Raw genomic sequence first — 26,945 nt, 5'->3', positions numbered from 1 at the left:
AGTCCTCCAATTTTGACCCTATAAACATATTGTAGCGGCAGATTAGATACCATTGAGAAAGAAAGGGAAAGGAAAAAGGTAGGTAGATCGAGGCACTAGGAGGAGGACCAGCGATTGCATTTTTTTAATTTTACAGACGATAATATTTACATTAAGGGATGAGAGAATATGTTAAAATTTACAATGGGTTTTTCATAATAATATAGTTTAACTTCGTCTTTGTGCGAGAATCGGACTTAAAATTTTTTACTTACAAGTGAAGAAAAATATTATTAAACTGTAGTATTAAATGACCCCAACGATTGCACTTAGCTCTCCATTCATACATGGTGTATGCATGGGAACAAGGCTTGCGAATGTTGTTAACATTTATGATAACTTTCCGTCATTGGTTTATGAACTTTTTCTTTTTAGTACACAGGATATCAAGTGATATCATTAATTTACACTAAGTGAAGAGAAGAACGGTTTAAACACCCAAAAAAAAAATCCTAATTACCAAGATAATTTACGACTTGCTTGTTTATACATTTTTGTTTACTTTTTTTTTTGTCAAAAGATATAAATTTTAGTTTACTTTAAAAAGAAAAAATTGTGAGAGGGTGAGAGTCGGTAGTAATTTAGGCAGTAATCAATCACTTTTGCACGAAAGCAAAGCCAAGGTCTTTAGAGGATCACCAAATGAGTTTCAAATTCAGAACATAAAATTTCAATTTGATAGTTGATTTGATAATTTAATTTATTGTCAATATTTTTCTTCAAACGATATGCTAAAATTTATTATTTTATTTATGTTTTTTTAAAGCAAAAAGAATAAAAGTTGGGGAGTTGGTTTTTTTATTATTTTATTTTATATATAAATATGTTAGGATTTAAGGTAAGGCAAGTGGAATGTATTTGAAAATAGCTAAAACCATATTTGAAGGCAGCTTCAAATTTGACATCTCTTTATCCATGTTAGTTTAGCTTTCTTTACTATGTCAGCTTTGATATCTCGATTAAAGTAAATGATACGTTATTTATTACTGTTATATGTCTATATTGTATATTTGACATCTCTCTTGGTGATGATCTTCAGCTTAATCCATAGATGTTTGATTCCTTCCCTGGGGCTGGGACCCTCACCACGTTTGGTTTGTAATCATTTTCTCCACCACCTTAATTAATTAATTAATTAAGCATGTATCATTCATTATTGCTTTTTAAACTTATCATCAATTACTAGGTACTCCGCCTACTATATTACGTGGCATATGATATTGGTGTTTGAAGGGCCGTCACATATAGGTTCCTTATAACTTCTCAAAATATTTGCTTTTAAGGTTAATTATTTTGTTGCTGATAATTTGACTCGTTTAAATTTTTCACGTAGTTTGAGCCTAATATGTTTTAATCAAGTTTCTTCTTTTTGTCATCAGTTGCTAGCTATAGATATAGTTGGGGTTTGTAAAGCTCGAAAGTAACTAGTAAATTTTCTCTCGACACCTTTTACTAAATACTACTCAAGAAATCCGCTTGAACTGTTATATTCTGTTAGAAATTTTGCTTTTTAAGGAATTATGTTTACGTTTTTCTTCTTCTAAGTTTAAATTTAGTTTCTTCAATTTGAATGTTTTTTTTAACACATTGATATTATGTCTTCTCATCATCTTTTTTTCTTGAAACTGCAAGTGTGATAAGAGAAAATGACGTTTATGTGACTATAAGTATCATGTTTCAAATTTGTGTTAGTGCTTGTTTTTTTTTTTTTCTTTTATGCTCTCTCATTAAAATGTGTCTAAGGTTGCGAAATTTTATTACGAGCCGACCAACTTATGTTGTGAAGAGCTCAATATCAACCTGAAGATTTGATTTTGACACAAATTATTCATTCAATCTATGTGAAGAACTATTTTGCTTGAGTCGTTTATACTACAACTACTATGTTCTCTTGTAACTATTTTTAAATGTTTTTATCCCTACTTTTACAGGTGATAAAAATCCTATCTATGAAGCAAAAAATAATCGAGAAAAATATGGAGCCGACCCATGGATTCTAGGGTAAAAAGGACAAAATTACCCTCGAGGAATACCGAAACTTCTACACGCGAGTAGTGGACAATCATGACTCAATCAAGATCAAAAGTGCTCAAAATAGGTAATTATTCAAAACATATTTCATCCATCCTCATCAAATCTTCTTCACAAGGTAACTTCCAAATCATTCATTTCAAATTATATTAATTAGCTAATTAATTGATTTATTACTCAATTAATTTATTAATTAGCTAACAAATTATGAATCGCACCCAAAAAACCATCCACAAAATTCTCAAAATTTCTCTAAACACTTTTCCCTCAAATTCTAACTTTGACATCAGAGGATCTTCGGCCAAAGCACCCCCCAATAACCATAAGTTTGGTCTTTGATATGGTTATTGGGGTCCTCGATTTGTATTTGTCCTATCCTACCAGAATAATATGTATAATATATAATATAATAGTATTATATAGGGGTGTAGATCAATGGCACCACATTTTTGACACAAGTTCTAGGCCATTAGATTTGTATTCTTATAGTTAATCCACGTGGTGTCATATGATTGGATTAGTGAGATCATATCAACACACTAACAAAAAATATTGACGAAATTTTAACGGAATGACTAAATTGATGTGCGGTAATGAAAGTTAGAAACCAAATTTATCTATTTTTGAAACTCAAGGACTAAAATGAGGAGTTTGATCAATGTTAGAGACCATTTGCGATAAAAACCCTTCTTTTGTGTAATCCATGTGTCACCATTTTATGGGATTTGTGGGTCACACATTGATGTGCGGTAGTGATTGTCAGCGACGACATTGATTGATTTTGAAAGTGAATGTAACAAAATGACCAAATTGATATGCGATAATGAATGTCAGGGACGACATTGATTGATTTTGAAAATGAGAGACTAAAATGATGAGTTTGCTCAATCTCATGAACTATTAGTGACAAAAACCGGATGATAAATGAGGGCACCACTAACATAGTAGTGGAACGAGTCATCGAAATCTAAAAGCCCCTTAACCAAGAGAGAGAAAAAAAAATCTAAAATCCTCATTAAAAAGAAAAACCTTACAACTTAGTACTACGGTCTAATGGTGTTCCTCTTTACTAGTAAGTAAGAGGTCTTAAATTCAATTTTCGCCCAAGGTGAAATTGAATCACATTATTGCTAGCACATTGTGAGGCTTAACCCATTCCACCATCCCCATAACGTAGATAATATCGGTTGTTCAAAAAAAAAAATATCCCCTAATCATCTCCTCTTCATCATCGGCCATCCCCCAAAGATATTGCAGCCTTGCTGCGACAAAGACTTAATAATAAATTCAACACACTTTCCAACCACTTAACACTGCACGAACAGTAGAATTACTCCATTGAGGTAACCATTCTTGCGCTCTTGCATTCTCTCTTATTTTGATTATAATGCGTCCTCAAAATTATTTTTATTAAATATTTCAGTTCTGGTAGACTTTTTTTGTTCTAGTACCAATTCCGACCACATTAAGAAGCTATGCGAATCAAACAATCATCTTAGAATAAGAACTCCGTCCCAATCCAATATGAACTCTTCGATGCACGTAGATATAATATTTGTTTTCCTTTTCCTTGTATGATCGAGTTTCCTTCTCCTTGTATGCATGATTGAGTTTCCTTCTCCTTGCATGATTGTCTTTGTAGATCAACAATATACATACATACATACATACAAACATGCGTACATACATATATTAGAATTAGGGTTTACAAAACTCCATCATATATGTTCTCCTTGTTTGAACAAATCCTGAAATTTGGTTAGAATTCAGGTAATTGTGAGATCAACCATAAACCTCCAACCGCTGTCACATGCTCTCAACACATCTGCCGTACCGTGAGATAAATAAATATAATGAAGAAGAGAATTCGCCCAACCTCTCAATTTGTCCAGTTCAAGAAGAGGTATGTGTACAACTTGGGAAGGAGACGTCGGCCACAAGACAGGAAAAAAAACTACTAATTGGGAAGGAAAGGGGGAAATGAGGGTGATTACAACTCGTTGGACAGAATCAGTTTGTTGCCAGATGAACTTCTTGTTAGTATGTTGTCTCTTCTCCCGCTAAAGGAAGCAACATCTACTAGTATCCTTTCTCGGCGATGGCGCTATGTGTGGGCGTCCAATATGAATCTCGTCTTTGATTCGGGATTCAATGCTAACCCTTGTCTCCGGCTCCATACATTCTCACCAAAACAAAGAAAAAAACAAGCCCGTAGCTACGTCGATTGGGTAAATAGTGTGATGGATCAACATGAAGGCACAACCATCTTTCGATTCAGAGAGCTTGCTTTGAGTTAGATGATATTTTCACAAGCTCCATTGATGAATGGATTGAACTTGCAATGAATAAGAGAGTGGTCTGAGATGGAATACTACTATACATTCCCAGAGAAACTATTAGGTCTTGGACAAGTGTGTACCTCGAAGCTCGAGCACTCGCATCCTGAAAATCCAAGTCGATACAGTATTGGATTTGAATCTCTCAAAGTTTTTAGCCTCTGCAAGGTTTCTGTGACTCAAGAAATGCTTGAGTACTTGATATCCAATTGTCCCGTTCTCGAGCGCATATCTGTGAGTTGCACTACCAACAATTTGGTTGATCTAAGAGTTGTCGGCCCAAGGTTGCCTTGAAGTATCTCGCTATTGAATCTTGTCTTGAACTCAAAAGCATTGAGATTCATGATGTGAACCTTGTTTCGTTCTATTATCGTGGTGGTTCTATAAACCTGGCTTGTTGACATATCCATGTCCGTTTGTCCAGTAGAAAGGGGTTACGGTCATCGTCTCATACCCCCCTTAACGCTTCCTTTTGACGAACTTTCTTGCTGTCTATCTCAACTAGAGATTCTCGAATTGGAGACCAATGGAGCTGTCTACTGTGAGAATCTCTACCTTCAGAATCGTACGTTTCCTACCTTAACAAGTCTCAGACAATTGAAGTTAGAATTTGTTCCACGGCATTACCGGAGTCTCTGTTGGTTAGCTTCTTCCATGAAGGCGTGTCCTTACTTGGAGAGACTTGTGTTGAAGCAAGGCCGAGATGGCAAAGTGCGAGATGGCGTAACGTAGGAGAAGTAGAAAAATTAGATATACCTGACAAATGCCCCTCCCAGAATAATTACCTCAAGGTGGTAGAAATAATAGGGTACCGTCCTCAACCTTGTGTCACTCAATATGTGAAGTTCCTAATAGAGAATATGGCTGGCTTGGAGAAAATTATTGCTGATCCGGTCTTCCATCATTGGTCTTTGGATAGAGCAATTTTTCGGGACGATTTTCCCATTGAGGAAGCCCAAGCAAGAGAGCACGCTATGCAACACCTTGAAGAACTAGTGCCTTTGACTGTTGAATTTGTATGCCTCTAGTTTTTCCTTTTTAACTGCACCTGCTTTAAACTATCAATAGATTGTCAACAACAAATTCGTTTGAGACATGGTTTTCTTTTCAATATAAGATGTTGACGTGACTTAATCATAATCGTCATCTAATGACAATGATTCATTCATGAGAAGGGTGTCTATTAGAATGAGAACTCCATCCCAGTCCAATAAAGATTTTCATTGTCTTCTTTTTAATTGTTATGGATCCCTTAATTGAGTTTTTTCTTTTATTGCTTTGTTTGATAAAGAGTTAGTATTATGTTGGCTTGGAATTCATGATTCAACTCGTAAAACTTCCATATGTGGTTGTTTATATCACCAGTTAACAGTCAGATATGGTCGTCCAATGTCATTACAACATATATATGACTGATAATAGGAAATTGTACTCGGTACATGAATGTATTGTAGCCAAGTCCGTAAGACTCATCCCTTGAAAACCCATTAAAAAAAAGAAGAAGGAAATTGTGCAAAATGATTACCAAAGCAGTACATTTTCTCAAATTTGTTGGCCTTCTTCCCAATATAATTATAATTTTTGTTTCCGAGTGTTCAACTCTAAACAGAAAAACATAAACTGGAATATAGAAGCCACCCAAAATTACAAGGAAAAAATAAATTTTAGTAACTAGAAAACCCAATTTACAAAATACAACACAAAAAGGATGATGATAAACAAGTATGCTGTCAGGGGAGGATAAAATGCCACTATGAGTTTTTCCGGCCCTAAGAAAAGTGGACTCAACTAGTCCTTTTTTTTTAAAAGGAATAAAAACAAGTATGATGCAGCCTGCCCAAAGTGCACATTGCATAACATATGTTTAAAGTGCTGAAGCCTCATTTAAATTCCTGAGTAATCGAGGGGTTCGATCTTGAACCTGTACAAAAGCCTTTTCTTTTTCGAGGTTGGGTTGTCAATCTTGAGTAGTATTTTACCCAGTTCGCCAACTTTGAAGCTGTTACTCACCACTGGTTCATCGGTTGGGCTCATCTTTGTGGCTTTCTGTATGATGATTGTGTATCCATTTTCGGCCTTGGGCACAAACTCAGCCCCATAGCTCACCTCCCATCCGACCACACGGAGCTCCCACACAATGGTGCACTTCTGCAATTTATCAACTCCGAATGAATTAAACCGATGAGCCATGGATAATAATTTAGCACTTGGCCAATGCATATGTACAGTTCATGGATCAAATAAAAGTAGAGAAAAAAGAAAGAAAGATCGCAATCAAACCTCATATATTATGATTTCCACAGTTTGTTTTGTTGCAGGTTTAATTGTAACATTAGCAACTGGATCCGTAATGGTAAACTCGGGGTTGCAGTCACAGTAATCGACACTCAAGCCACCATACTGAATCGGAACATGCTCAGGAGAGATGTACCTGCATTATACGCCAAAGACAAACCAAAAACATATATGAGAAAGTAAGCGTTGTTGGTTTCGGATGAGAATTTTGGCACATAAGATGTAGAGACTAATCCTACTAACTTGAAAAGGGTTTCTGCGGTTTTGGCTGGGCTTGCAACAACAAACTTGCTTTTCGTCCTCGGCGTCAAGAACGGACTGATCATGGTGTAGAATGCAAGATACCACCAAGGAGCATTGATAAACACCTTCATTAACAAGATTTATCCACAGCCAAACCAACCGAACAAATATCAGCATTCAGCATTCGACATTCGACACAGAGATGTCGAAAATGCAGAGATAACAAATCAAGAAACAAACAATCAAGTATATTAAGTAACACCTGTTTGGCTACGAATTCGGGATAATTGTCCTGGAGCAAGTGAAGGGCCTGTTTGGTGGCCAATCGAAGTTCCTTCTTTGCGGGTCCAGGTGAATTCTTGAGATCATTGACCTGAAAAATACTAGAAATACCAGCAGGAGTGAGATCAAGCTTTCGAATACCCTTTTCCAAGAACTGAACCCGCCACCGGAGAAACTTGGTTCGCTTTTCCTCATCCGAGAATGTTTTTTGGTACAATTCTTTGTTCTGAAACTCCCCGAACACATTGTAACACACAGGGTGACCGTCCCTATCGTACCCATGAACAAACACCACCTTCTCCAAATCATCACCGAGATCCTCCTCCACAAGAGCGGGGATCCCGAACTCTTTCCGCCATTGAATGGTGTTGCGGAGCATGACAAAGGCATCCTTCACCTTCAAGTCCCTCGCCCTCAGGAACTTGAGAAGAATGACATCGCTCATCTCGTCCTTGAGAAGAGGGACTCCCCAAATGGAAACTTCCTCCGCCGCCTCCACCCCCGGTACTGTTGTTTCTTTAGCTAATTCCTCTGCTTCGACCAGTGGCTGCTCTTCCATTTTGGGTTCATGAGTTGGTTTTGGTTCTGATTCCGATTCGAAAACCTGTGCTGGTTGTGGTTTAGTTTTTGGGGACGTGAACTGGTGAGTGTTGAGAGCTTCCTGGACGAGCTGCTTCAATTCTTGAAGAGCTTTCCTCTCTGAATCTGAGAGATCGGCCACTACGTTACTCTCCTCCTTGAACGAAATCAAAGATCGATGAATCTGCTTTTTACCCGCCTCTTCCACCGCTGCCGCCGCCACTGGTGGTAGTGCAAGTGCCTCTTTTTTCCCAGACTCTGCCACTTCTGGCAGCGGTGGTGGTGGGGGCGCGTCTTTTTTAGACTCTGCTACCGTCAATGCCTGTGATTCAGTCTCGGAAGCGGCAGGAGGCCCTGGCGGCGGCGCTTGGTCTGATGGTGGTGGTGGCATGGGGATTTCGTCCGCCATTTTTGGAGAAGGAAATGGGAAGGAAGAGTTTGGTGGGCTTACTGTTAAGAAGCAGAAGGAAGATGTATTGATGACACTGTGGAAGGAGTAAAGTGAGAGAAAAAGAAACGGAACAAGTAACCCTTTCACACTGTGAAAAAATGTTAAGTTTTTGTATGAGGCTACTAATCTAACGAAATATATTCTTTAACCAAAAATTAAAAAAAAATGTTAAGTTTTTGTTTGGTTTTGTTTGGTTTTGTCAGTTGCACCTTCAGGACGGCTGCCTCAATTCAATATGGAATCCTGCGCCCAACAAAGCCGGATAATACTAAAGTACTTATTGTTACTTAGGAGTCTCCGACAGGTGGCAAGATTAGTTGAGAATTAACGAGAATTAGTTGGGAATTGGGTGAAAGGAGGGTTGGTTACTTAGAAATTAGTACAACATGTATAAATAGTGAGATTGTAAACGGAGGAAGTCGTGAATGAAATATTGCTAGTTACCTTTTCCTGTTACTTCTCTTTGTGCAAGAAAAAGACGTCGAGTAAGATCGTAACAATTGGTATTGAGTCAGTCGTTCCGCTCTCTCAATCCTTCTATGTTGCATGACGCGGCAAGCTTCGAGGAAATATATGGAGTCCAGAGTATCAAGCTTGGAAGATAAGTTCGACGAATTCAAGAAATCGAATGAGGAGTTTCCATCGATTCAGTCGGATCTCAAGACAAATCAGGATCGAATGATGCTACAACTGCAATCGATCATGACGCGATTGAATTGCAGGATTGTGGACGATTCGTCCGAGGCGACACACACAGAAATCCCCAGATTCAATAAAGGTTGCACCTTGACCCCCATCGTCAAGATTCAGGGCATAACTTCAATAATCTCTCTCCAAATGGGGTGTTGGGGGCGTGCAAAAGGTGCAGTGGCACATGGCCCCGAATTTTTTAGGGGCCCCAAATTTTTTGATCCTCCCTTATATTACACATTAGTATAAATTTCTAATAAAAAAAGTTTTAAGTGGAAAAGAAAAATCATTATCATTACACTTGGTTAAGCGAAGCTTGAACTAAATATATTAATTTTCTTCTTATTTTTAATAATGAAAAACTTGTGTACAACTTTCTTCCACTTTTCTATTAAGCAATAAAAAACTAACTTGTGTATTACTTTTTTCCACAAATACAAATGTATTTTCATATCTCTATTTCAGTTGTGCTCCATTTTTTTTAAAGATGAACCCAAATCATGACATTATTTTGGAGCTTATTCAATTAGTAAGTGGGATGCTGATTTCAATTAAGTTTGGATATTGATTGTTGAGCTTTGTATGGATATATTGTCCAACAACATTTTTTTTTTAAATAAGGAGGGTCTTTTTATTAAATCCACACATGGCCCCCAAAATGTCAAAGACGACCCTGTCTCTCTCGGCCTCCATTTTTTAAGATGGATTTTCCAAGATTCAATGAGTCCGATGATCCAATGGAGTGGGTTTACAAGGCGAAGCACTACTTCGACTTTTTCAATATCGAAGAATCCAAGAAAGTCAAGATGGCATCCTTTCACATGGAAAGAGATGCACTGTAGTGGTTCAAATGAGCGAGGTGTTTGGAAAACTACTCAGATTGGCATGATTTCACACGGGTCTTATGCCAGGAATTTGGTCATTCAGAGCTGGACGATTCTGCAGAAAGTTTGGTTAATTTGAAGCAAACAGGGACTTTGAGGGATTATGTGATAGAATTCCGGCAACTAGCTAATTGGACGAGTGACATCAGTCCTGCACTGTTGAAATCGTGCTTTGTGGGAGGCTTGAAACTAGAGCTACGACACAATGTGAAGATTTTAAGGCCTCGAGATGTGCTGGAAGCTACTGCTTTTGCTCAGCAGTTGGATGTTAAGATTGCAAATCTTAAGGTGAAAACTCTTTCTAAAACCCCTTCAATTCAACCCAATTTTCGATATCCACTGCAATCTGTCAATTCTAATGCACCATCTAAGACTCGGATGAAACCTAGTAATATTAGGAGGATTGACACCTGAGGAAATAGATCATTGTCGAAGAAATGGTATTTGTTTTCATTGTAAGGAGAAATATGTTAGGGGTCATACTTGTGAGAAGAAGCAATTGTTGTTAATTGATGTGCAAAATACTATGAAAGTCTGTGGTTCGATCAAGAATTGTCCAGCCACTATACTAATTGATTATGGTAGTTCCCATAACTTTGTGGATGTGGGATTGGTAAAAAGGCTATGAAAACAATTGGATACTAAGCACTTGTTTAATGTGAAGATTGCCGATGGAGGCAAGGTAGCTACTAAAGGCACTTTAGCTCATGTTTTTGTTAAGATTCAGGAATTCTAGTTCATTACAGATTTGTATGCTATTCCTTTGGGAGGGGGTGTGACATTGTATTAGGGATCCAATGGCTGCGAACATTGGTTCTGTTCTTTAAGACTTTGATAAGCTGTCCATGCAATTTTCCAGGGATTCCAGAACATTTTGCATCACAAGTAATGCTAATGTTAGTAACAGTTTTGAGGATATCTCAGCTTTACAAATGCAGAAATTGTTACAACAAGAAACCACCGTAGGTGCAGTACTTTATCAATTGGAAATTAAACCCAATGTGCAACACATGGCATCACATACTGCCAACTCTATTTCTAAGAATCTCACAGATCAACAGCAGCTAGAATTGAATGAATTGTTGGCAAAGTTTGAAGGCATATTTCTAACACCAAGTGCTCTTCCTCCTCATCGAAGTCAAAACCACATAATTACTTTGGTAGAGGGCAGTGTTCCACCAAATAGCAGGCCCTATAAGTATGGTCCTGTGCAAAAAACTGAAATTGAAATGTGTCTGAGGGAGCTTTTAGCAGCTGGGTTCATAAGGGTAAGTAATAGCCCTTATTCTTCTCCTGTGATCCTAGTTCGAAAGAAGAAGGAGACATGGAGGATGTGCATGGATTATAGAGGGCTTAATAATATCACAGTCAAAGATAAGTTCCCTATTCCTCTTATTGATGAACTGCTTGATGTGATATTTGGTGCACAATTTTTTCTCAAAGTTAGATTTAAGGGCTGGTTATCACCAAATAAGAATGCACCCTCAAGATATGAAGAAAACAGCCTTTAGAATACATGATGGCCATAATGAATTTTTGGTCATGCCCTTTGGTGTTACAAATGCTCCAGCCATCTTCCAATGTCTCATGAATGACATATTTCGACCTTGCCTAAGGAAATTCATTCTAGTATTCTTTGATGATATTTTAGTCTATAGCACTTCTTGGTCTTCACATTTGCAGCATTTGATAGTGGTTCTGGAGACACTGCACAACACTATTTATTTGTGAAAATGTCAAAATGTGCATTTGGCAAAGATCAAGTAGAATACTTGGGGCATATAGTGTCAAAGTATGGTGTATCTGCAGATCCTACGAAGCTGGAAGAAATAGCTCGGTGGCCTACACCTACATCGGTCAAAGCACTAAGGGGATTCCTGGATTGATAGGCTACTATCGAAAGTTTATACCTCAATTTGGAAAAATAGTGAGCCCCCTTACTGCCCTCACGAAGAATGATGGATTCAAATGGTCAAGTAAGGCTACTGCAGCCTTTAATAATCTCAAACAAGCAATGCTTTCACCATAAGTTTTAGCTCTACCAGAGTTTACCAAACCCTTTGTAATCGCAAGTGATGCATCTAGGTACGGTATTGGAGCAGTGTTACAACAAGAAGGAAAACCAATAGCATTTACCAGTAAAGCCCTTTGCCCAAGAAACCAAACTCTCTCAGCCTATGAAAGGGAGATGTTGATAATCATACATGCAGTACATAAATGACAGTCATACTTGGTGGGAAATAATTTCATTATTCAAACTGATCACCACAATTTGAAGTACTTCTTAGAAGGTAGGGCCCATACCCATTTTCAACAGAAATGGGTCACCAAGTTACTAGGGTTCGATTATGAAATACAATATAAAAAAGGCTGTGATAATCAAGTTGCAGATGCATTATCAAGGTAACTCCCAAAGTTGATAACTTGTAGGCCACGGGTTCCATCTATGCTATTTCGTATCCTTACTCTTCTTGGTTAGATGAACTACGACGACATAATGAGAAGGACACCTGGATTATGGCCAAATCACAGCAAATCTTACAATCTCAGGGTGTAGATGCTCCAATTAGTATGTTGAGATTCCACATTGACAATGGGTTCTTAAAGTACAAACGTCAAATTGTTTTGAGTCCACTTAGTCCTTGGAGGGATAAAGTCTTTGTGAAGTTACATGCGAGCCCTGCAGCTAGTCATGAAGGATTTCTAAAGACTTACAAAAGGATTTCCCAAGCATTCTATTGGGAAGGGATGAAGAAAGACATCAAGAGTAAAGTGGCAAGCTGTGCCATTTGTCAACAACAAAAGTATGAGAACTTGTCACCCCCTGGTCTCCTGCAGCCATTACCAATTCCAGGAAAGGTATGGTATGATATTTCGATGGATTTCATCACAAATCTTCCCCCTTGCAAGGGTAAAATGGTGATTTGGGTATTGGTGGACAGACTATCGAAATATGCTCATGTTACTGCATTGAGTCATCCTTATACAACTTCCACAGTGGCTTAACACTTTGTTGACAACATATTCAAGTTGCATGGGATGCCACAGTCTATAGTGAGTGATCGAGACCCGGTGTTCATGAGCAAGTTTTGGAAAGAATTTTTCAAGTTGCAAGGTTCTGAGCTTTGTTTCAGTTCGGGGTATTACCCATAAACGGATGGGCAAACTGAGGTTCTTAATAGGTGCTTGGAAACCTACTTGCGATGTTTTTGCACATTACAACAAAAAAAATAGGTGTTATGGCTGTATTGGGCTGAGTGGAGTTACAACACCAGCTTCCATTCGTCCATTAAAATGACGTTATTTGAGGCAGTGTATGGGTATGTTCCTCCTCTTGTACCTACTTATGAGTCAGGCATAACCAAAGTGGACTCAATCGAACAATCATTGAAGGAGAAGGACAACATCCTATCTTTACTTAAGAATAACTTGGCAGTAGCTCAAAGGAGGATGAATGTTCAAGTGGATAAGAAGAGAATTGAGAGAGTCTTTGAGGTAGGAGATTGGGATTATCTCAGATTAGTACCTTACCAACATAAATCACTGGCTACACACCATTCCCACAAGCTGCAACCTCGTTTTTATGGGCCATTTCGAGTACTAGCCAAGGTGGGCAATATGGCTTACAAGATCCAACTTCCAAATCATTCTAAGTTACACCCTGTATTCTATGTATCATGCTTAAAGAAGCATTTGGGAGAAAATGTGCAAACCACAATTGCTTTACCTGTTCTCACAGACAATGGCATATTACAAGAGGTACCTGTTGCCATCCTAGCTAGGCGAATGGTGAAGAAGGGCGATACTGCAACTACAGAAGCATTGGTCCAATGACAGAACCACTCAAAGGATGATGCAACTTGGGAGAATTATCATGAGTTGAAATTAAAGTTTCCAGAAATAGTTCATCTTTGAATTCTTTGCTAAATTTTTTCTTTTGGAGTTGTGAAATGTAAGCTTGGTTTCGAGGGGGGGTAATTGTTAGGAGTCTCAGGTGGCAAGATTAGTTGAGAATTAATGGGAATTTGTTGGGAATTGGGTGAAAGGAGGGTTGGTTAGTTAGAAATTAGTACAACATGTATAAATAATGAGATTGTAAACGGAGGAAGTCGTGAATGAAATATTGCTAGTTACCTTTTCCTGTTACTTTTCTCTGTGCAAGAAGACGACGTCGAGTAAGATCGTAACACTTATATTTTGATTTTAGTTTAATAACATTTTAACACATATTTTATTGTTTGAAAAAAATACAACGATGCTAACGTAAGATTTTCATTTGAGGACCTGTGACGACTTTTTATAGAAATCATTAAATTAAATCTAATAGTAGTTAGACTTATTAACTTACACACTTCACGTTACACCTAACCAAAGTATTATTGATAAAAAATAAAATAAATCAGAGAAAATGGTTCCATGTATATCAACAAAATTTAACTTGAATGAAAAAGAACAAAGAAAACTCAACAAATCCACTTACATAAAACTTTAGTAACTTTACAAACCCAATTCCATCCGATCCAATTCTACAAATTCAACAATATTTCAAATCTGATTCCAATTCCATAGATTCTTAATGGATGGCTCTGAAAATAGGGATTTCTGAGTTTTGAAAATTGCTTCAACAATTCAAGAATTCAAATTTTCCGACAAAGACGATGCGAAATTTTGTTGAGGCTCAGTTACTTTGGACTCGTTTGGAAATGCTTTTACAATAATTGAAAGTGTTTTTGGTGTAAATTTTTTTTGAACCAATTCTTAGTAATAATTCAAGTGGATCCTAAAAAAACACTTTAAGTGCTTTCCACAAGAAGTACATATCTAATGATTCTTCCAAACGAATTCTTTTGAACCCAAAAGAGCTTGAAGTGGCCCATGTACTTATGCAACTAAAGCCCAAAAAGGATGCAGCGTGAAACCTAAACGGACGACGGACACAGCCCCGACCAAATCACACAAAATCTCAAAACCAAAGCGGAAAGCAAGAGGAGGAGAAGGAAGAGAGAGAAGAAAAGAATCAAAGCAGAAAATTCAGGTGGCTACAATGGCGGACAACAAAGAAATCATCCCACCGCCGTACGACGTGAACGCCAAATGGGACGCCTGTCTCGATCTGACCGTCCGCCGCTTCGTCTACTCCTCCTTGGGTGGTGCCTTTGGCGGTCTCCTTTTGTTCAGTCAGTTCTCTTCCGCTTCTCCCCATTTCCTTCCCTTTATTTCTCTCGGTTCTCCGTTTTGCTTCTTTGCAATTTCCAAGACAATTTTCATATATATATATATGTATACATATATATCTATATATCTATATCAATATATATGTATGCATGTGTGTGTATATATGTGCAAATAATTGGAAGATTAGTTAGTTGGTAGGATGATGATTGATGGGTTTAGCTGGAATGATTAAGCAAAATCTTTTTCACTGCAATTTGGAATATGCCCAAAATTATTTCGAACACGAACACCCCATATTTACTTAATTGAATTGACCTACATGGAACCTTAAATTGCGTTCGTAGGCATACTTACATGTATATATATGTACAAACTGGCTATGCCGAATGAACTCGAGCGATTCTACTACTTTTCTGGACCGAATAAATGCATTTATGTTCCTGTATTTTGTGACATCAGACAAATGGAGGGTTAGGATTTCCAGCTATTTTCTTCGGTTCGACTTTATATGTTTCTCAATGTTGTTCTATGTAGAATAGAGCTTACTGATTAATTGGATAACATGAAATGTGATGTAAATTATGATTCATTGGCTGCTAATGTCAAAGTAATGTTGCTGCTTTCTTTTATTCATTGATCAAAGAGAAGAAGATTTGGGTTAGGCGTTCGTGTTTGAGTGGCTTTAATTTGGTTTATTACCATTCCTCAGGGTATTGGGTGATTATGAAAGGAAATTTTTTTCACAAGGCTATCTTTTTTCCCTTTAATAAAGTGTCATGTCGTTCATGAGATTTGAACTTATGTTCTCCATTGAAGCGGACACTAAATGCAACCAGGCTGGATAGTCATTGCCCAGCCCGAAACTATATTGAGTATGATATCTACCGTCCCCATTTATCCTATCTCTAGCAATTCTTAGTTTAGTTCAGGATATTAGTAGGTCGGTCAAGTTGCTTTTATCGTTGCAAAATAATTTCCTTTTGCACATTTTCTTAAAACCAAGCAGACTGTATAGCAATGTTTAGTGGCTTCTAATGGAAATTGACTTAGAGCCTGTCTAATACCTTGAAAGACATCATACCAGTAATTTGGTAGATGCAACTAATTGCCCTGCCATATTCCTGTGACAGGACCTGACCATGATAAAATGAAACTAGACGCTCCGATGTCATTGGTAATCTTATAAAAACAGAATAATTGAACACATGCACATGTACCTTCATCTAATATTCTTGTCCAAGTCTATGTAATATGTATCACAATTCTTAAGATGACAAGGGTATGATTTGACTTTCAAAGGCATAAAAACATAAGTAACAATATATTCTACATTTTCTATAGCCCTTTTGAGGTTATTCAGTTCATTGGATGCTGTATCTAATTATCATTAGCATGTGACCAATGTCTTTCATTTATTTGAACTGTAAATAAATGTTTTAAATCTCTCAAAATTGGTAATCTTGAATTAATAAATGTATCTTTGTTGTGTCCTACTAGGAAGTCCTGTGTCTCGTTGGGCTTCTGTAGCTTTTGGTGCTGGATTGGGCATTGGATCTGCATACACAGAGTGCTCTTGTTTGTTTGAGGGATCTCCAGCAAAGTCGGCTGCTCCTAAGATGGTTGAGAATCCTGCTCCTAAGATTGTTGAGAATCCTGCTCCTCAGGTAGATTTGATTTCTTCTGATGTTGATTTATTCCACTCGGTACCCCCACAACATTGATTTATTCCACCAACATCCCTTTTTAACGGAAGATAACTCAAACTAACAATTGATAGGCAAGGCTGTCTTTTCATACATAGTAATAAAACTCAAAAACCAAAACATCTACACTCACTAATCTTTAAGAAAAGTAAAAAGGAAAAAAGAAAACACGACTGGAGGAGGGCACCTCCATCTACTCATGAGCCTCTACTCATCTTGTGGATGTTATCTCACTCAGTTCTCAACACGTGGGCTCAAGCTTCCTCACCAAAACTGGATGATGAGGTGCTTGCCTGGGTTGAGGATGCAGCTTTGTGAGGTTCCTGTAGTTTGTACGTAGGAGACCTAGAGCTCATAAGCTTCAATATGTGTAGCTCTGGAAAACCTATTTGCACCTCATTCCATTGGTTTCCTTTTGCGCCTACCGAACATCTTGCAGTGAATTTCTAATTCTTTCCTTCATGAACCAAACAGAAAGACCGATTTGAATGAAGCATCCAAAACTGTCCTTTTAAGCCTCAAATCCTATAATTATTTTCAACTTTTTAATTGTTTGAAAACTAAAGCTCTAATGTGCGACGACCTTGTCATCCGGAGGTTTTTTCTTTGCACTTTTGTGATAAATGATGTAGGTTCATCTCTTGGTTCATACTCATTTTGCAGGAGAGTATGATTTTAGGCTTTTAGCAGGTTGATGAAAACGACTTTTATTGTGGTGAAAATTTCAATCCATTGAATCTAGTGTATGATTTCGGCATGTTGATTTATTTGAAACTAATTTAAATTTTTGGGTTTGTTTTCTGTGTGAGGATGAACATAAGTTAATTACTGAAGGGATGAATTGTGCATGGAAGTTATTTGATGCCGTTTTTACTGTTGTTTTCAGGACGGACAAGATTGAGTTTATGCAAAGTCAAGTTAACCCACAATTTTGGGATTCAAATTGGAGGTTTTTTGACTGTCGGTCACGCTTATGCCTGCAATGGATTTGAACATGTGGTACGAATACTGTTTTTGATTGATAAAGATATCACCTGATCCACTTCAGGCTTAATACAAATTTATTGCCCTTTGTTCTGTAATGCTGTCACTCTATCAAACTTAGTTTGTGGAAGGAAAAAATAATTGCGATTGCGGGTTTGGTGTCTTTGATGACTAAACGGAAGGAAACTCATCAGTAAGTATGTATTATGTGCATCGTCGTTTTCTGATAATCCTAGTAGTTGTGCTTGGCGATGCTGAACACTTCATTAGTATTCTGCTTTGGTATTTGTTCATAAGAAAACATGGATTCATATGAAAATGTCGAGGGTTTCGGAAGACTGAAATCAGTAACATGTTGTTATTGGTTGAAGACCCTCCTGTTGGTTGTAACCCTTGGTGAGACGACATGCTTTGTGCCTTTCAGTCGAACCATCTGCCTATCATTTACCACGCTATTTGCTCACCTCGCGTTACTGTTCTTGCGAGGCTGTTTTCCGTGGAAATCGATTCAGGTTCTTGTGTAACTTGGTGACAACAGTTTCGGGCTGCACCGTGTTCCGAGCAACAAGAAATGCATAAGCAAATGTTGAACCATGTAGTTTATGGCCCATGCCAAATCTTTGTAGGAAAATTGGGGAAGCCCGATCGAGTAGAATCCCGCGAATTATACTCATTTCTGTTTTAACTCGTAGCACCATGTGAATATGCTACCTAGTGTTACCTTTGCACTAATTTTTCGCCAATCTCATCTCCAGATTGACAGAGTTTATGTGGAAGGTTTACATTAGGAAATTAATGAAGAATTAGGAATGAGATGTAAAACAAAGATTAAGACGGAGTTAATAAACCATATATAATCTTGTGATTAATTAGACAGATACAGTAATGAAGGATTTATACTTGATTAAGCAGTATGTAATTAACCTGCATTTGCATTTGCATTTGCAAGCAAGCCATCATGTAGCCAATTTCTCATCAAAGTGAAAGCTTTCTCTGCATCTTCATCTTCTTCAAACGACTGAGGTCGGTGCGCAAAGCCATGACCTCTTCCCTTGAAACTCACCACCCTCGATCCCCTGCCGATGGTTTTCTCAATACTTTCTACCACGCTCACACGACACAGCGGGTCGTTGTCCCCCGTAATAAACAATACGGGAACCTTCACATTCGAAGCTACAGATGTGTCGTCCATCCTTGTTCCGTAGAAGGAGACCCCAATCCCGAAATAAGCGCCCTGGTCCTGCGCCAGCACCTCAATCACTTTGCCACCTCCGTAGCAGAACCCTATCAAGCCAAGCTTGTTTGAGATCCCTGCAGCCGCAAACTCATCAACCATCCATTTTGCACACGCGGCGATGTCTTTCGCAACCCTTTGAGCTTCTTGGTTAGCAATCCACTTCTCAAAATCAATCTTCGGGCGGTCCCTTGTCCATGGATCTCCGCGAAACAGGTCCGGAAGTAAAACGCTGCATATTGTTGTATATATAAACAAAGAAATTTGAGACACTACTTCATTATGCAGAGATATAGTGATGGCAGTTGAAAGTTGAGAAAATATGTTACTTGTAACCGCTGCAGGCAATGCGATATGCAAACTCTCTGGTGGATGAATCTTCGAAGCCAAAGATGTCAGACAAGAGAAGTATCCCAATTCCGTTGTTGTTTTTGACTGCCTTGAAGAGATAAGCGTTGATGGTACCGTCAACACCCTCGCCGTCAACTGAAACTTCAAATCCACTGACCAGCTCACATGTTTCGTCGTCATTTACGCTGTCTTCCGCTTTTAGTAGGCTACAAGCAACTCTTGTGCCTGTACTCGCTGCAGCTGACCTCCGACGACTTGCGCTGCGTTGCGTCTGAACATAAACTGAGGTTTACACTTTACAGTCAAGGTAGAACAACACGCACAGCAGCACAGAAAATCAAATAGCTAACTGCAGCAGGCTGCCGTTGTGCTGTCCTGGCAATCATATGATGAAGATGCATGTAGAGAATCAAAAGTGAAGAGTTTTATTTTTGTTAATGACAACTTAACCCTCTTGTAGATTTAATTTAGTTCCCATCTTTGGACGAGGGACAAGTCCCAACAACTTTAGTCTGCTATGCTTTCTTAAAACCACAATTCTAAAAATCCCCTCCTAGCGCCATCTATGCCTGGCCTAGGCGCTAAGCAGATGACCATCGTCTCGATTAATGTCTAAGCGTTTGAAAATTAAGAAAAAGCGCCTAGACCTGATGAGGCATCCGCCTAAACGCCTAGGCACCTGCCTAACCCGCCCAAACCCACCTAGGCACCCACTTAGGTTGCTACTCACTTAGACAGAAAATAGATAACTTTCATTCTGTATTTTATTTTTTTCAATAAATGGTAAGAGACTTACTTAATAGTAAAATGAACACACATTATATGCTTGTTCCTCATATTTTCATTATGTTCCAATCCTTCATAATATATATATATATATATATATATATCATTCTATTTTGTAGTTTATGATGAAATTATATATATTTTAAGTATAAACAAATACTTATTTACACGAAATATAATAGATTTACTTAAATCCGGCTAGTCCGCCTAGCCACCTAGGTGCTAGATCTCAACCCTTCATCTGATTAGCGCCTAACGTCTTTTAGAACATTACTTAAAACTTAAGGGCTCATTTGGAAGTATTATAGGATAAATATTTTTATGAAAAATGATTTTGGGTTACAAAAGCACTTGAAATGCTTTATAGATGAAGCACATAACTGCGCTTCTAGCATAAAGCACTTTAAGTGCTTTTCTAAGATTCACTTTATTTTTATTTAATTATTTTAAAATCATTTCCAAACGAATCCTAAATTGCACTAAAAAACTCTAACCGGGAGCTACTTAAATACCACTAAAACACTCTCCAAATGCACTAAACTTTTGGAATTAAACCTTGAAAGGTGTCTTCAAAAGTATAGCAACTAGTAATTTTCGAAGTCCTCCCATCTAATTTTTATGATAGCATTCCAAACTAATTCAAAGTACCTCCATCTTCATCTAATTAGAAGAAGAAACAAGTGTAAAGTAAAAGGAGGAAAGAAAATAAGAACGTACTGAGGAGGAGGAGGAGGAGGAGGAGGAGAAGGCGGCGGCGCGCAGAGGAGAAGCAGAAAATGTTGAGAGGAAATCGAATCGATGATTTAGGCTGCTGCTTCTTGTTTTTGTTTTGCTTCTGAGAAACATGGAAGCCGCCGACGACGGCTGTGGCGTTGGCAGCCTCCCACTTCCAGTTGAGTATAACAGCCAATTCATATCTTTCATCTTTCTTCCTTCCTCAACACTTCCAGTTGTTGTTTGGCTCCACGACACTTCTTCCTCTTTGTGTTTGATCTTTGTTTCTTCAAACCAACGTACGCCGCAAAATTAATTTCCCTGCTTCTAGTGGGGGACCTACCTTAAGCTGTTAGGTAGGATTTCATACTCCGGCCCTTCGACCACTTACTAATGGAGGCAGATTGTCTCCCTTCATTTCATTCTCTCTTATTTGTGCGGTCACAATTGAGTCACGTCAACATTTTATAAGTAGTAACATTGATATTGACGTGGCTTAACTGTGATCGCACAAAATAAGAGAGGATGAGAGGACACCCGGATGGCAGACAATCTGCCTCCCTTATTAATAAGTAGTAACATTGATATTGTCGAGATTTTGGGTCATCAACAAATCATTTCAAAAGGCATTTCAGCCACGGTTATCCATCCCTTTTAAGGATCGGGAAGACTTATGGAAGCATTTCAGCCTTCCTCTGGGTATAAATCTGATTTCCACACCAACAACGAGTTTCGAACCCGAGACCTCAAATTTTTAAATTGAAGGAAGTCTCGCAATCCGCCGTTTATCACTGGACCACCAGCTCGTGGTTAATATAAGTTATATTTGATTTTGTCAAATTTCTCTGCTTTACATGAGACCACCATATAATGGGGAGTAATATTAGATAGACTAAATTTGCAAACTAAATGATGTGTCTTTGCAAACTAAATGATGTGTCACCAATAAAAAATAAACATGTTAATCAACATTTAAGTAATAATCCAATCATCAACTTTCATGTCATTTAATTTATAAAATTTTGTTTACACATTTAATCTTCCTATCATTACTTGTAATGGGTTATACGTGAAACTAATTCCATATTGGTCATTTAAGCACGGAAGCAAAACAAGGAAGTAAACTAGTAATTACGGAAAGACAACTTCAAGACTCAATTTGTTTTACTCAAACAAATCACTAAATGGTCTCCAAATCGAATAGATTTTTCAAGAGATGATTTTTAGATTAGTATTAAATGGATGAACCATTCTGATTATGATATTTTTTTATAATAAAATAATGTCACATCATCATTTAAAAATGAATGACTCATTACGTATAAAGAGCCAAACAATCTCATTTATTTTGGACAAATTATACAAATGAATTAAGACTAGTTAATAGGAAATCAAAGTGCTGGAAACGAAACAACTTGAAACGAACTACAGCAGAAAAATGAGAACGACATAGGTTGAACTAAAACCTAAGGAAAAAAATGCTTGAATAACGATGGTATAAAATGATGTGTTTGGATATCTGCGTGAGTCCAAACACATCATATTTTATACACTCTTTAGCGGCTCCAATTTGGAATGATCTTCAATCACCTTGATTTAAGGCTCGTCTAGGAAATCTTCAATCCCCAGTTGGTTTAACAGATTATACACACCATAAGTAGCTAGTAACAATATTCCAATTAAATTTTGCAAAAACTTAGATCAAGTTGAAGATTTGGGCCATCTCCGCTCAACAAATTTGGGTTTAGGGATTAGCAGGCCGAGTAAGGCTCAAAGAGGATTCCGCGTGTGGGATCAGTTCAGAATGGTTGATAAAGCAAGATCTAGGAAGACCTTCAAAAGATAAAAGTTTACTATAATCATAGCCCCATGCATAGGTCATGATCACTTGTGCTGTTAAGGGTCGTTCTTAAATGGTGCTCCTCATTATATCTCTCGTTATCAGTCGTTGTTGACTAAATAAATGGATAATATAGGGTTTCAACCAACCGCTTAAAGAGCGTCATGCATGCCTTAATAAATCATCCTCAAGCTCATGTTAGACTATGTAAAGTCATGTTCATTTTCATGATAAGATAATTGTTCCTTAGCCAAAAAAACTCATAGTTTGTGATTCATTTCCTACGTTTAAATCTAACTTAGACATAAGAAAGTCTTTAACATACACCACATTAGTATGACAAAGTCTCACTTGTTTTTTTTTTTTTTAATAATTATATAAATTTTTAAAATAATTTTACGCTCGTGTGAAGTTCGTTCACCTCATTTTGAAATATTCTCTTATTCCGAAAATTTCAAATATAAAAAATGTTCACTTTAAAACTTTTGATCCGATTAAAAAATCAGAAAACCTTATTTCCGAACCAATCCGTGTGTAATAATGTGACGATTACAGTTACTCCGGGTCCTGGGTAGCGACACGTGGCGATCCATTTGTGTGGCACGTCATGGTTAAGGGGGTTTCAGAATTTCTTCCAAGGAATGAAGTAACGGCGGGGTCAGCGAAGGGGAGATCGGAATGGACGGCCCTCCAGGCGGCGATCTGTGTTCGGTGTGCCATGGCAACTTCGACACTCCTTGTCAGGCCAATTGCTCTCACTGGTTTTGCAGTACCTTTCTTCCTCCCTCTCTCTCGTTCCTATTTCTTCGCTTACACAATTGCATTTCGGTCGGTCAACCAATTTTGGTATTGGTTTGGTGCAATCGATAGAACCCTAAACCCAATTTGTCTTCAATTTCTCCATTCAAACTGTTTGTGTTTGTGATTTGTCTCAAGCATGCTTTTGTTCGTGTTTTGATACGATTGATTGATGGTGTGTTGAAAGACTTGATTGATTACTCGGAAGATTTTAGTAGCGGCGGCTTTCGATGTCATTTGCTCTTTAGAGCGAAGGGACTTGTAATCCAAATCCAAACTGGGTGTTTATTTCGAGCAATCTATGACGTTTTCGCTGAAACAAGTCTTTAGCTTAGCTATGCTAACGTAAAAGTTTGGTGAAAACAAAGAAGAGGGCCGAAGATGGAGTTCTTCGAGAAACCGCAGTAGACATTCGATAATAGTCATTTTCATTTGATACCGTTAGTCTCTTGTTCTTATTGATATGTAGACAAGTCAAGACAGAATGTCATTGTGTACATGTAATTGTACTCTGCAGAGTTCTGTGAATAGGAAGAACACGTTTGTGGAGGTTTCCAAGACTTGCATCATAAAAATGTGGCAAAGGAAATAAAAAATCCCGGCGCCACTGCCAGTGTCCGTTTCATTCCAAGTAGAATGGACTTGATATTCTTGATTAGGGCAATTCCGAGTCTAGTTATAAATCCGCGGGTACCCATAGTGCCTATTATCTATAATCTGATATAGCCAGTTTTTCCAAGCGCAATTCCAGGTCTGGTTATAAATCGTGGATGCCCATGGTGCCTATGTATATTTATATATATAAATTACCATGTTTTGAACATGGTCCCTATGTATATTCATATAGAGGTCTAATGCTGTTTTGAGCTGGGTCGAGTTATAGAACATCACCCGCGCTGAGGATTTAACCTTATGTTTGGATGAGAGACTTTCAAAGTGTCAAGGGAATTTAGACTCAATTGTTAAAATGCATCACAAGAACGCTATCAATGAACTACTCAAGCACTTTAAAGCTACTACTAAAACACCTGTAATGACACCTTTCAAGGAGTAATTTGAAAGTTCTCTCAAGTGTACTTTCAAATGTATTGCATCTAGTGATTTTCAAGTCCCTCTATGTAATTTTTGTAGCGCATTCTGAACGAAAATTACATGGAACTTAAAAATTCCCTCTTCCATGCACACCGTAAGGATTTTTTTTGTTTGACAAGTTTACTGCTTCTATTGTACGTAAAAGTGATCTCTGCTTGGAATTGTTTTGTTTGAATAGATTATACAGACTATGGATACACAAAGTGGTTACAAAGTCCCCAACATGCTTACTTGAGAATATTTTTCCATACTTTTTGTACGACCGTTGTTAGATTACCTAAACTGAATGGGTGTGATGTTCTATTTAGTATACACTGCATACTGTGTAAGATGACGGATCAAGTATAACATTGTGAGTGTATAATAGACTTAGCAGGACTCTTACTATATACGAACATGCAAGTATCAGATTCCATTACATGTAATCTACAAGGCTTGAACTCCAAATTGAGTAGTCATTAAAAAAAAAAAAGTAATAGCTAATAATGCATCGTTGGCTCCCTTTCTTCAGGAAATTGTATTATGCTTGTTTGGGATCATGGATCAACAGTTCGCCCTTGTAAATGCCCGCTATGTCGTCGTCCCATCACTTTGTTGGTTCCAAGTAGGGCTTCTTCAAGGCAGCTTGATAGGCCAGAGGTTGCGGAGATTTTAGGCAAGATAGAAAGGTACAATCGTGTTTTTGGAGGTCATTCCAGAAGTCTTATTCAGGTAAATGAATCTGTGTATCCATCAAATAACCTTGTGGGGCCCGGTCCATATTTTATATCAATAATCCGAACAGTCTATTTTTGAGTTCTTCATTCAAAGGTCATCTTCCCAAAATATGATACAAATCCGACCGTTTAGCCATCTAATTCGAGTCAAGAAAACAGACAAACATGGTACATCCAGAAAACACGAAAGTGACAAACCTTCCACTTAGTAGTCAAACAGTTTCGGATTTCAGTGATATTTTGTTAGGATGATCTTTGAGGGAAGACTGAAAATTTAGACACCCACCCACACACTCACACACACACCAGCGCATGCACAGATATGTTTTTTGTTGAAAAATATTTGCAGTTTCTGTACTTAAACTGCATGAAAAGAATACATAGTTGATTGAGAATATTAGATTGTTATGTCCTGCATTTCTAATATTAGATCGTTATGTCCTGCATTTCTAATCTGTTTCTATAAATTTCAATAATCTTGTCAACAGAGAGGGCAGGACCTTCCTTTTCTCCTGCGGAGGCTGCTGCGAGAACTAATTAATCCTGATAGATCTCTTCCCCTTGTTATAAGGGCTCGTGTCTGGATTTCAGTTAAGTAATTGACACAAGTATGCGATCACTTCTCGTATATTTTGCATTCTCATGCAGCTGTTAATGCAGTTTGTATGGTTGGAAATAACATTCTGCGAGAACTTATCTCATCTTTAATCTGAAGGATATTGTATACTGTATGTTCGTTAAGAAGTTCTGACCTTTTTGGAAATTTTGTATACAGATGATAATGGGTGCTGCGTACCTATTCAGCCCTTTTGACTTCATCCCGGAAGGTGCTTTTAATGCTTTCAAGCTGGTTGAATTTTCTTGTGGAGTTGTTCTAGTAAGTGGCACTATTAATACGTAATCTTTGTTTTGAGTGTTCTTGTAGCAATATTTGGTATAGCTGGTCTCCTGGACGATTTCTTCATAGTGCTCATCGTCTTCTTCCACGTTGCTGCCATTTATCGGTCTGTACTCTATCGCCGCCATGGAGGTTCCTGAACTGTGCCGCCATGGAAATTTTTAATCACACGGAAAAAACTGGGACGGAGCTGGATTTTACTTTTTGTTATTTGGGGTCGAAAACCTCATTGAAATATAGGATTGTACAAGGGAGCCACCTATATATTTCAGTGTAGTTTCAGTTGTATTTTTTAACTATTTCATGCCGAATTACTGTGATTTACACATGAAATCAGAACATGTACCTACTGATGTCTATAGCATATGCTCCCAAGTGGTTCGCCGAGGGTCGAATACAAATCGAGATCCTATGCGCATCTCCAAGTCTGGAGCTAGCTAGCCCAGAGATCTGTGCCATTCAAAGTAAGGGAGATCTAAATCCTTGGTTTGCATGAGATGGGTCAGTTGGATGGGCTAATCGAGGGTTGTAGAATTCAAAATGAGTGATTTCGATTTTTAGGTCCGCCGAATTCAGACATAGAGATCAAGAGCGGATCTCTTGAATACTTTGACGTTCACATGCATTTTAGGGGATGTAGGGTCTAGGGTTTAGGGTAAGCATAACTCGCTGTATTCCAACTGGAAATTACTGTGACAATGACATTGCTTTATAGGTATAACTATTTGATCACATTACCTGATATGCCGACACGTTAAGACGAGTAATGATTCTACATTAGACACACACGTTAAGACGAGTAATGATTTTACGTTAGACGCACA

At 37.9% G+C, this 26,945-nt stretch overlaps 4 protein-coding genes and 1 pseudogene across 4 annotated transcripts; 3 read left to right on the top strand and 2 right to left on the bottom strand.

The window, feature by feature from the left end:
* Positions 1 to 3,870: 3,870 nt before the first annotated feature.
* On the top strand, positions 3,871 to 5,434 carry LOC126633265 (F-box/FBD/LRR-repeat protein At5g22700-like; annotated as a pseudogene).
* A 509-nt stretch (positions 5,435 to 5,943) lies between these two features.
* LOC126633264 (patellin-3-like) lies at positions 5,944 to 8,423 on the bottom strand. The gene is made up of 4 exons (XM_050303832.1): positions 7,207 to 8,423; positions 6,945 to 7,069; positions 6,687 to 6,837; positions 5,944 to 6,554 (listed from the first exon to the last, which is right to left on the bottom strand). Exons 1-4 carry the CDS (start codon positions 8,212 to 8,214, stop codon positions 6,291 to 6,293), a joined length of 1,548 nt encoding a protein of 515 aa, XP_050159789.1. The 5' UTR covers positions 8,215 to 8,423; the 3' UTR covers positions 5,944 to 6,290.
* Positions 8,424 to 14,749: 6,326 nt separating this feature from the next.
* Positions 14,750 to 17,842, top strand: LOC126633273 (uncharacterized). The gene is made up of 3 exons (XM_050303843.1): positions 14,750 to 15,007; positions 16,503 to 16,669; positions 17,595 to 17,842. Exons 1-3 carry the CDS (start codon positions 14,875 to 14,877, stop codon positions 17,607 to 17,609), a joined length of 315 nt encoding a protein of 104 aa, XP_050159800.1. The 5' UTR covers positions 14,750 to 14,874; the 3' UTR covers positions 17,610 to 17,842.
* A 678-nt stretch (positions 17,843 to 18,520) lies between these two features.
* LOC126633267 (uncharacterized) lies at positions 18,521 to 20,987 on the bottom strand. Its single transcript, XM_050303834.1, has 3 exons — positions 20,781 to 20,987; positions 19,256 to 19,548; positions 18,521 to 19,158 (listed from the first exon to the last, which is right to left on the bottom strand). Exons 1-3 carry the CDS (start codon positions 20,985 to 20,987, stop codon positions 18,612 to 18,614), a joined length of 1,047 nt encoding a protein of 348 aa, XP_050159791.1. The 3' UTR covers positions 18,521 to 18,611.
* Positions 20,988 to 23,185: 2,198 nt separating this feature from the next.
* On the top strand, positions 23,186 to 26,480 carry LOC126633583 (uncharacterized). Its single transcript, XM_050304252.1, has 5 exons — positions 23,186 to 23,386; positions 25,019 to 25,218; positions 25,712 to 25,813; positions 25,999 to 26,050; positions 26,149 to 26,480. The coding sequence occupies exons 1-5, from the start codon at positions 23,296 to 23,298 to the stop codon at positions 26,259 to 26,261; spliced, it is 558 nt and encodes a 185-aa protein (XP_050160209.1). The 5' UTR covers positions 23,186 to 23,295; the 3' UTR covers positions 26,262 to 26,480.
* Positions 26,481 to 26,945: the final 465 nt, after the last annotated feature.

The sequence above is a fragment of the Malus sylvestris genome, chromosome 8, assembly GCF_916048215.2.
Source record: "Malus sylvestris chromosome 8, drMalSylv7.2, whole genome shotgun sequence".
NCBI classification, from domain to species: Eukaryota; Viridiplantae; Streptophyta; class Magnoliopsida; order Rosales; family Rosaceae; genus Malus; species Malus sylvestris.
This window is presented reverse-complemented; position numbering and strand designations above follow the sequence as displayed.

Coding starts and splice junctions, on each gene's coding strand:
- LOC126633583 (XM_050304252.1), top strand. CDS start 23,296: ATGGACGGCCCTCCAGGCGGCGATCTGTGTTCGGTGTGCCATGGCAAC. Junction 25,814..25,998: donor GGGCTCGTGTCTGGATTTCA/GTTAAGTAATTG, acceptor TTTTGTATACAG/ATGATAATGGGTGCTGCGTA. Junction 26,051..26,148: donor TTTTGACTTCATCCCGGAAG/GTGCTTTTAATG, acceptor GTGTTCTTGTAG/CAATATTTGGTATAGCTGGT.
- LOC126633267 (XM_050303834.1), bottom strand. CDS start 20,987: ATGAAAGATATGAATTGGCTGTTATACTCAACTGGAAGTGGGAGGCTG. Junction 19,549..20,780: donor CCTCCTCCTCCTCCTCCTCA/GTACGTTCTTAT, acceptor GTTTATGTTCAG/ACGCAACGCAGCGCAAGTCG. Junction 19,159..19,255: donor ATTGCCTGCAGCGGTTACAA/GTAACATATTTT, acceptor AACAATATGCAG/CGTTTTACTTCCGGACCTGT.
- LOC126633264 (XM_050303832.1), bottom strand. CDS start 8,214: ATGGCGGACGAAATCCCCATGCCACCACCACCATCAGACCAAGCGCCG. Junction 7,070..7,206: donor CCGAATTCGTAGCCAAACAG/GTGTTACTTAAT, acceptor TTGTTAATGAAG/GTGTTTATCAATGCTCCTTG. Junction 6,838..6,944: donor ACCGCAGAAACCCTTTTCAA/GTTAGTAGGATT, acceptor CGTATAATGCAG/GTACATCTCTCCTGAGCATG.
- LOC126633273 (XM_050303843.1), top strand. CDS start 14,875: ATGGCGGACAACAAAGAAATCATCCCACCGCCGTACGACGTGAACGCC. Junction 15,008..16,502: donor TGGCGGTCTCCTTTTGTTCA/GTCAGTTCTCTT, acceptor GTGTCCTACTAG/GAAGTCCTGTGTCTCGTTGG.